The 10,466-nt window shown below is 43.2% G+C and overlaps 1 protein-coding gene across 1 annotated transcript; it reads right to left on the bottom strand.

Annotated features, from left to right (window-relative positions):
• Positions 1 to 1,748: 1,748 nt before the first annotated feature.
• cbx4 (chromobox homolog 4 (Pc class homolog, Drosophila)) lies at positions 1,749 to 8,338 on the bottom strand. The gene is made up of 5 exons (XM_078225597.1): positions 7,915 to 8,338; positions 7,781 to 7,824; positions 7,353 to 7,418; positions 4,907 to 4,973; positions 1,749 to 3,934 (listed from the first exon to the last, which is right to left on the bottom strand). Exons 1-5 carry the CDS (start codon positions 7,981 to 7,983, stop codon positions 2,534 to 2,536), a joined length of 1,647 nt encoding a protein of 548 aa, XP_078081723.1. The 5' UTR covers positions 7,984 to 8,338; the 3' UTR covers positions 1,749 to 2,533.
• Between the last annotated feature and the right edge of the window lie 2,128 nt (positions 8,339 to 10,466).

Genomic DNA, 10,466 nt, shown 5'->3' on the forward strand with positions numbered 1-10,466 from the left:
GCTTCTTCCCAAAGAAAGTACTGGAGGCAACGTTCAGATAGTCTTCAAAGACCTGCACGCACTTCTGTCAGAGAGTACTCAAAGGAGTATACACACTTCTATCAGCCTCACACATGATTTGGTGTGCCATTATCAAATGTGTATTTGGTTTTCCAAAGGAGCATGGTAGAAGATTTCTGCTGTGTTGATACTACTTAGTCCTCCGGTCGTTGTCTTCTGGGCTGCGGAGGTGCTGCCACAAGCTCTCAGGAGTGGAATATATAGATTACGTCCATGTTTGCATTAATTTTCGGCTTTCTCAAGCTGCTAATGTTGGTGGGTCTCTGTGTTCAAATTCAAGATTTCTCAAGCACAATCATGAAGCCAGCCCTTTGCAAATCTCATGTAGCACAAAATTCAAACAGAACGAGCCAGGAAATAAGCGTATGTCGGACTGTGATGCCTGGGGAGTCAGGATTAACAGCCACAGTTTGAACCTCAGGCTCTGCTGTGTTGGATATGTCTTGTCTATTCTCACTACTTTTTCACTTTGAATTGATTTTGGTTGACAATGCCATTTGTCTCGTCCTGTATATGGAATTCCACACCGTATTTCCACACCAAAACACCGAGGAATTCAACTCAATCGTTTCCATTTGTCTGGTACGGAATGTTGATTCGGTCCCCCTACAGAACATATCTAAGGACAGAACATGGTGACACAGGTCGGCAACAGTCAGACTTAGGAATTTCCAAGCATCTGTAGAGACGTTGCTGGAGTATAAATGGCTAAATTCATGCTGGTCCAAGGTAGGGCCAGCTTACAGCTATTTGAGGCAAAGTGTCTAGAATTTCAAGCTTACTGCTGCATAGGCCATGGCCAGTTGGCCAGTCTGTTACAACACTTTGGAAAACTCCAAAATCTATTCATTTGTTATGTCTGTTAGGGGCTTTCTACCGATTGCAGCCTTACAAACGTCTCATCCAGGTACCAAGTTGACACCAAATATCTCGCTTACTTCTCTCTCCCTCTTAGATCATCTGACCAAATTCGGCTTCTCTTCTTGGCTTTCCAAGCAGGATTTGTAAAGATTTTCACAATGTGTTTCTCAAAAACACCTTACCTCAAACCACAAACTTTTTGCACTAAAACTGCCTCGATATTTAATTTACTAATAAGGGGACGCGGGGGGGGGGGGGTGGGGGGGGGGGGGGATACACGATAATGTTCTCTTTTTGAGACGGCTCTTGAATTTACTTATTTTCCTTTTCTGGTCCTCAGACACTCCAATAATCACAGATGGCCACTTACCCAGTTTCTATCTATAGCAGTGACCTAAATGAGAATAGGTTCCTGGAAACTCCAAAAGTATCATTGTTAAAAACAAATGCCTTGTTCTTGGATCTGTATTTATAATGCAAAGTGGGGATTAACGTGGTACTTTGGTACTTTGTTTTAAAGATAGTTTCACGATCAGTTGGTAAAACGGTCGCCTTGTCCGGGATTAAGATAGCCGTGTATTCCCAATAACTGCATTTTCAGATAAATGCCCCGAGAGGGTAACAGTCACTTCGACGGCGCACCCTGTGAAGAAGCAATGAATTCCTGGCTCAGAGGCCTGAAGGGCAATGGTACTTTGATGTAGTTACTTCGCTCCAAGTCACAGGATGTTGCCTCCTTGACTATTTTAATCTGCACCGTTTGTCAATGTGACACATATCAAACTGTGGCTTCCGAGAAATGACGCCAGCTGGTAACCACAGCTACACGCAGTATGACTTGTTTTAATAAAAAAATGTTACTTTAAAATATTTGCAGTAAGATTTCAAAGGAAACGTTCGAGTTTCATTCACTCAGAGACAGTACCAGAGTCCTTCGAGAGAGTGGCTTCACGATGACACTATATTGACTTATACATTGCGCGGCACAAATTAATAATATGACTCAGTCTTATTTCATAGAATTTCTTATTCACTTTCGGCTGGTAATAAGAAACGCCAGATCAAAAATGGCGTCCCGGAGATACAAAACAGAATATCAACATTCTTCCATGGCCTTATTGACTGTCGCCCTGCTGCAACAGCGAGTCCGGTGTTTTAAAGGCGTTTATCACATATTTACATTCAAGCACAAAAAAAATACATTTCTATCATAGCAGCACAAGCTCGCCAGCTTCAGAAATATCAAACAGACAGAAATACAAAGAATCTGCACATTTAAATAGCACACATATTATCACAAATATTCAATATATCTGACATTGGATTAAAAATTGAAATAATGTATCAAACATCTAATAATGTGGTTTTATTATTTTAAGATTTTGCTTTTAAAAAATTAAAAATCCAGATTTAAGGAAGCAGTTTATTCGGTGCTCCTTACTGCCGGTCTGTCCAGTTTAACTCCAGACACATATTCACTTCTACATATATAATGTGCCCGTGTATAAATAAAATTGCATACATCTTCAGTGTCAAGAACGGAGATTTGGGTTAAAGAGTGCATTTACTCTACACATCTCTGCCTGCTTTCTAAATCCGTCTGAAGTTTCCTTCACACCGTCACATATTCCTTAAATGTAACCGTGAGGCAGTTCGCTGTGACATCTGTGATTATCAGGTTTCCCAGGTAAGGTTTGAGGCCAGTCCATGGATATTGCTGTTCTCCCCTCGCCCTCCCGTCTTTCTCCTCACTCTCCGGCTGCTGCTGCTGCTGCTGCTGCGCCGCCGCCGCCTTCTGGGGCTCTGGCCTGGACTTTACACAGCTCAGATCGATTGGCTGCTCGGGATTTGAGTGCAAAGTGCCATCAATCCCCTCATTCCGATAACTATCGATCCCCTGCAGCTCAATGAGCTCCTCCTGCTCCAGCTGGACTGCGCTTCCCGGGACACTGATGCTTCTGCACGTCGTGGGTTTCTTGGCCTCTTTCTCCACGATGGGTTCGGACAAGTAGCGTTTCCTGGACTTGGACAGTTTGGAGTATAAGCCATCCCTCCTGGAGACCTCCGAATCACAGGCCCATCGCACTGGAGCTGCCGGTTCACGTTGCTCCTGCACCGAGGCTTCCTTCTGAGTCCTCATCTCCTTCCCACTTGCTATCTGGACACTTCCTTTCTCCGCTACCTCCCCGTTCATATTTTTATTTGGCGCTGTAGCTACCGCCTCTTTAGCCATCAAAGTCCTAAAATAACCATTCTTATCGGCCTCCGCCTCTTTGTTGCCATTCCGAGTCTTAGCGGTCTCTTGTCTCCCATTTGCAGCATTATTATCCTCGCCCCTTTCTACTCTGTCCTCCGCCGCAACCGTTTTGCCATATCCGTTTTTAACTATCCACAGCTCCCGGTCTCCAGTCTTGCTCACCACTGACTCATTCCCTCCTTCCCCGTTCTTACTGTGTTTATCCTTCGCCGACTGGATCCCATTATCCATGTATTTGCTCATGACTATTACAATCCTACCGTTCTTGTTTTTATTTTTGACTATCTTCATTCTACCATTCATGCCATTGTTTTTCACACTTTCCTTGTCTAGTTCTGGCCCGTTCCCGGGTTTCGAATCCATCTCCTTGACTTCAGACTTCTCCATGCCGACAGCGGGGCTGTGATTCCCATTCTTCAGAAAGCTGTGCTGCTCTGCTTCCTGCTCCTGAATAGGTTGATGCTGTTCGTGGTTCACTTCAGTTTCGCTTCGGTGAGGGTCGGCCTGTTGATTGGGGTACATGATGTCCGGCTGATAATGGTGATGCTTCTTGCTGTTGAGCTGGTAGTAATGTTTAGTAGCTTGATGCTGGCGTTGTTCCTCAGTGTTACAGGGCTTGTACTGGTGGAGCTTTTTGCTGTTTAGTTGGTATTGCCGTTTGATGGGCTGCTGGATATCGTTCTTGGACCGCTCTTCATCCACACTCGGATCCTGCAGTTCCGAGGGAACATTCGAGCGACGAGCAAAAGCTGGCAGCTGCAAATGAAGAATAAATAGATGAGTATTATTTGGGTTTCAAATTCTGGTAAGCAGTCAATTAATTAAAAGGCAAGACTACAACTTAAATCTGGCGAGCAGATCTTCATTTATCCAATGGTCATTGAAATGGGGGTTTTGCCTTTGTGTCACTCCCTGGTGCAAGGCCCAAACCTGCAACGGGTTACATTTTCACCTTTATCTGTCTCTCTTCACCCGCCTGCCAGATTCCATTCCCAGCTGAGGAGAGGCAAGGTCGATTCCACTGTCAATACGCTTTATATATTGGGGAGGAACACATGCGTGGAGTCAACCATTGGTTTCTTCTTGGTTGTTGTATCAAAGCAACCAGCAGCCACTCCATCACAACAGTTGTTATTAACCCATTCAACCGTGAACACCAAACGTCCTGCAGCAATGGACACCAGCTTGAATTTGGTGTCCCTGAAGGGGGACGCTGTTTTTGGTTACTTACTGTCGATGTTGCTTTGAATGCTCACTATTCATTTATGAATCCATTTAAAAAAATGAACCAGTGCCTGGTTGTTTTAGATGGATGTGATTGCATTTGCAAATTGGGATCATTAAGAGATTGAAATTCTACTGAACTGTATCTGGCAGCATGAAATCTACTATTTAAACATGCTTTATATGTTATTTTCAAAACAATATTATAGTTGAAATAAAATAAATTCAGTTAATTTTATACTCAAATGTGCATCTGTTTTTCCAGATCTATTTATGCCTTTCAGCAACAGGCTCCCTTGTGTTCTAGGATCTGTGTCAACATTATTTTATAATATTACACTGACATTTCACAACTGCCTGCTCAAAGTAAGTACACAGTGTAGCTGGGAATATATTTGTGAAACTGAATTCAACTTGATTATATGAAGCCAGATAGCATGTGATAGATTGCTCCAATCTGGTTCATATTTAACACACAAATGAGCATCAGACGGATAATATTACCTGAACCAGTAGGTGTTTGGGCTTTGGTCCTCGCTTACGATAGCCCATTGACTGCTCTTGTCTTTCCCTGTGGTCATTGGTTAAAAGAGAGGTTAGCATTATAGTCACTTACAATAATTAAATTACTAATCATTTTAAGAAATGTTTTCTGCTCCCAACCCCATAAAGACCCGCAATCTTTGGTTTCACTATATTATATAAGTTATCTGTAACACCTTCATATGATGAAACATACTCTTAGTTTAAACAGTCACTAAGTGCTCTGACAATTTTAATTAAATGTTCACATTTGTGTAGCCAACTGAGATTAGATTGTCACTAATGTTGCAGAATCAAGTTTTACATTTTATTGTGGAGAGGGGTGCTACAAAGGAGTTTATATAACAAGTAAACTGCCCACACAATGGTCTATAATGATAGTAATGCTTTGTAAACCTTTAGTGAGAGGGCAATCTCAATTGTTTTTCAGTGGCCAAATCTGGCTCCGAAAAAATCTTGTGTGACCTAACAAGCTCACATATTCAGATTAGCCTTTGTTCCTATATCCACAGAGTCTGGAAAAGCCACCACTTTTCATTTACTGCTCATATTCCAGTTTATTATATGTCTTTCTATACTCATTGCCAAATTTTGCATACATAAATGGAATATTCATTCAGAATCGCTCTAAAGTACATTCTGAAATGTCCAATATATTAACACATAGAGCTATTTCAACTGTACCACAGCGTTCCACAGCAATGAACATTCAAAATATCAGCACATGAACCCTAAAAGTAAGAAACATTCATTAATTCCCATCAGTTTGCTAATAACTGTGGTTTTGTTGTAATGTAATGTACACATTCAAAAAATATCGAATATCAACTATGAGCCAGGATAACAGCTCACTCCTTTTCTCTTTGGCTCCCTTGTACAGTTCACTAATGTTTTTGTGACATTTCATACTATCCATTTGTCACATTGTTAAATGAATTTAAGTCAGTATGCAATTATGCCATTGAGCATGCATCAGTTGTTTTTGATAATTGATTTTTCTGCATAGGACTCCAATGCTTTGTATTAAATCTCTCAGTGTGAAACTGTACTGTTGAATTAATTGAAATCAGACTTTTGCATTCTTACTACCATAAAAGGACCTCGAATGCAACAGACCAAGTGCAGGGTTACTTTGGCAGTCAATACATTGAGAAGTGCACTTGCAATGATTAAAGTTGCCTTTTTTACACAAAGTGGGGGGATTTTATTGGTGTTATATGTTCACTGCTCCTGCAACTCAGTCAAAATATGCAGAAGTTATTGGTTAGCTAATTTTGAGTAATTGCAACCGTCTTGTAACTGGCAGCGGGAGAGAAAGGATATTGCTGTTGCAATCATTGGCCCTCCCCTTGTCCTGCAGGGTCTCTTTAACAGCATTTAAACCAAGATAATGCAGTCATTTTCGCCTAATATGCAAACATTTAAACTTATTGTAAAATAACGCGTATCCCCGACTTCGCTGTCAGTCCAATTATCCCTGTACTACGGAGGTCCAGTGATAAGCAACTTTTTTTGTCCCTCCCACCCGGTTTCACGCAGCCTGGCTCCACTATATTTATTCACATGATTGCAGGCCGCCATGGTAACCCGTCAGATCGATTATCGTGTACCTAATTAAAGAGGATACCTAACCCCGCGTCTCCTGCCCATTTATGCAGGTTGCAGCGTCAGGCACAACAAGCATCGCTCCTTTAAAATGCACCCGCAGGTGCATCAGGGAGCAGAAGTGGAGAGAGAAAGCCATTAAAAACAGGTTATAGCTAGAAGGACGTTCTGTGTTTTCTGACAGCCTAGAACCTCCCTACCCGAGTCTCACTTCGGAGATGAATGCACCATCTAGCTACGATCTGGAACATCGCATCAACACTTACATCACCACCGCAGCAGTGGTTAAAAACGTTTTTTTAAAAAACTTTTATATCCCTGCATCTATTCCGCCGATATTTCTGAGATTTTATCATTGCTTTTTTAAATGTTGCTGCACAAATTCAACTTCCACCATGGCAGGAAACATACTGGTATTTGGAGCCGTAACGCTACCAGCTGATTATCGATCCCTCTCTCCTTCCCCCTCTTGTAGTAGCGGGGATCTTAACTTGACACATTTCACTGTGGATGTGCTTCGCTAAGTCGCTCGATCCCGGCTACTCTTCAATCCTTTCGACCACATCTGCAGCGAAGCACTGCAGCCTTCTATTCTGGTTTCATTACGAAACTGTGCAGCCCCTCCACTTTCGAAAGCTCTCGACTTTTGGTCCTCTCTCTCTCTCTCTCTTTCTATATATATATATATACACATCATACACTATAACCCAAGACTGGGTGTATGCGTTCAGGCTAGTGGCAGAGTTCTTCCAGCTCCTCCTGCTCCCCCCATCCACCCACCCACCCCCACCTTTCCATTTACCTGTGCTGGAAAGCCAGGAGCAGCCGGGGGTCCAGGATGTTCTCCTCTGGCTCCCACGTGTTGTATCTGCGGAGAAAGATACATCAGCAGTTCACTTTAAAACCTCTCAAAAAAATACACACACACACACAAGCGGAAAATTAAAACGAACTAAAAGTGCTGCCATTCAAGCAGTGTGCAAAGGGAGGCCATTTTCACTCCATTCACACACTATCATATCTTTCACAGTCCACAAGACATTCCAGGACTCCCATTGGCCATTTTATTTTGTGTGTGTGTGTTACATTGGTTATCCACTGCCAATTCACTGGTGGCATTTTGTCAAGGGAAGGGACACGGACTGGGTCCCGCAAGACTTCCACTCTGTACACACACACTGTAGTTCATCTCCAACACACACACAAATAACATACAGAAATGGGACTCACTTCGGAGACCATCCCCTCCATTTCACCAGGTACTCGACCCGCCCCTGTGGAGAAATAAAGACAGCGTTCGTCAGTGAGAGGCACAGACAGCCGGTCAATAACGTGGCGAGGTGAGACGGGGCTGCTCACATTACCTTCCTGATCCGTTTCTTTTCGATGCTCTCCACGGCAAAGACGTGCTCCCCCGCCGCTGGCAACTCCATAACGATGCGAGGAGCTGCTCGGACGCCGCTTGACCTTCTGCTTAACTGCAGATCGCTTCAAACAGCCCCCCCCCCCCCCCCCCCGGAGCAACCCCCTCCCCTTTCCTCCACCTCCTGCAGGGGACTCTCGCTTTCCCTTTCACTACTCCTTTTATTTAATTTTTGGCACCCTTTCCGAGCGGGCTTTTCCGTTCCCCCCGCCCCCTTTGGATCTGGACTCGGTGGTCACAGCTCTCCCTCTCTCTCTCTCACTCTCTCTCTCTCTGCTGCAGAGCCGGCAACGCAGGAACGCAGCAACACAACGCTGTGGCGTCAGGAGCCGGAGCTGTCAATCAATTCGGCCCCGCCTGAGGTCGGAGAATCTAACTACAGCACCAAATACGGGCAAGACGCAGCCTTGTATGGTAATGGCAGAAAGATAAATTCTATTTTTCCAAATTAAGAAAGGACGGCATGAAATGGAACAGCAGAAAGGCGCGCTCCCCCCTCCCTCCCTCTCTGTGCGCTCATACTGACTCTTCCCTCGCATCTAAACAATGTCATTCCCCGGCCTCACAGTTTTGTTTCACCGCGATGTGCAAATCTCTTTCGTGTCCTCTTCTAATTGGCTATGCATCGGGCTAGCAATGTCTTGCGTTCTTTGAGAAAGCGGCTTCGTTTCTGACATGCATCAAAGCGCGTCACTATTTTATTTCATTTTTTACCCCCTTGCCAGAGAAGCCGCCTTGCTCCAATCGCCCTTTATTGTCCGTGCGTTTTGCAAAGTGTGACAGTGCCGTGAGTCAGCTGGATCTCCCCCTCCCTCCCTTCCCCCTCACATTGAGCAGATATGATGCACGGCCATGGCAATATTGATGATTGTAGCACCGTGGTATCCTGTTAGCCACTGTTCATTTGTCTCACTGGCTTGTCACTCAGTGCCCTCCACCATGGTGAAGTGTTACATGAGAGAACCTTTGAAACCAGCGCACAATACTCTTCCCCCATTCGAAGAGCGACCATGGCTCCTTCTGGTAGGGCATTGCCCAATTTCAAGCTCTGGCAGCGTTCAGTATTCAATCAGGCAAGCCTACAGGACACAATACCGGGGAACAACTTTTACTCTCCTGTCCGCCGGCTTGTCTTTCGTCTAACAGAAGTAAATCTGAGTAACATCAATCAATGTGCATCGATTTGCACAACCGCTGTACAATTAGTTACAATAAAAGGTAAACAGAGACCTTGTATGGGCATTAAGTTCGAATGGTTGATTGAAGGCAACTCGTTCTGATTTTAATGCAACTTCCAAGATGTCCACATCTCTGGGCGTCGATTTTCAAAACTGCAAAGCTAACGTGAAAGGAACCCATTGGCACAAATTCGAAATGGAAGCATTTCAGACAAGCCGCTTGGGAGAGGCAACCTAGTCGCTGAAAAAAAAGCGCAGCTTATCCCATCCCCCTCCCCGTTGCTCTCGACTCGTATTTATCAACACTCAAAACGCTGCTGACACAGAATGCCCATATTAGGATATTGGCCACGGAACAAATGTATAACTCGCTGAAAACGCAGTATGCTTTAATGATTATACATCCTTTCCATTGATTGCGGCACTTAATCGCGATATGTACGCGCATTTAATAGAGAACAGATACATGGAATAACCATCTACTTTGGTGCCCACTTCTAAACCGAATAAGACATTTCACTCGTATTGGGTGACTTGGAAAAAAAACTGTTACTTTATGTGATGATGGGAAAGGCTAACTGGCCAAGAGAAATTTGCACCTTGTGAATTTTATTGTAATCATCTAAAGAATATCATGTGCTTGTCTGCAAATCCTCTCATTGACACGGGATACTCTGATATTATTGGTATTCTGATTATTCAGATAAACTCAATCAACGCACCTACGCGTTACTATAATAATAGCTTGTCTTCTTGTGGTGTGTTACAATTGACCCGCAGGGAAAACATGGAGTCATCAACCTAAAAGGTTTACAACCAAAAGATTGAGTTTGCATACAAATAAAGAAACACAGAATAAAGTGCTGAACACGCATATAATACGCACTCCAAGCAAAATACCATGAATGGTCAACAACTGTTAGTGCCAGAATAGTGCAGAGGCCCAGGGATACAAAAGGTTTTTTGAATTAATTGTTTTTATTACTGGTAGCGTTTGTTTGTATTTAAGTCAGTAAATAGATTATATGGTTGACACTAATGTATGTTTATATCTTATTGAAATATATTGTGCAGTTATCCACCTGACACAAAGAGGACGAGTAAACTGTATAATCTCAGTGTAATTTAAGTTTGCTGCATTCATTATGCAGTATTCAAACTTGCCAGGGATATTATAACCATACTACTCATAAATATATGTAGACTCATTCCAAATCAGATATTCTTCCTTATCTCATGACAGTTACATAATATAATAAGTACCTGCTCTGGTGTAAATATGAACCATATGTTGTCTATTTAAATTACTTGTAGT

Source organism: Mustelus asterias, chromosome 12 (genome assembly GCF_964213995.1).
Source record: "Mustelus asterias chromosome 12, sMusAst1.hap1.1, whole genome shotgun sequence".
Taxonomy (NCBI): domain Eukaryota; kingdom Metazoa; phylum Chordata; class Chondrichthyes; order Carcharhiniformes; family Triakidae; genus Mustelus; species Mustelus asterias.

Bases quoted from the DNA above. Each gene is read 5' to 3' on its own strand.
- cbx4 (XM_078225597.1), bottom strand. From the start codon at position 7,983: ATGGAGTTGCCAGCGGCGGGGGAGCACGTCTTTGCCGTGGAGAGCATC. The intron at 7,419-7,780 runs GTGAGTCCCATT...CTTTCTCCGCAG, and splicing joins TGGAGGGGATGGTCTCCGAA to ATACAACACGTGGGAGCCAG. The intron at 4,974-7,352 runs GTAAATGGAAAG...CAATGACCACAG, and splicing joins CTCCTGGCTTTCCAGCACAG to GGAAAGACAAGAGCAGTCAA.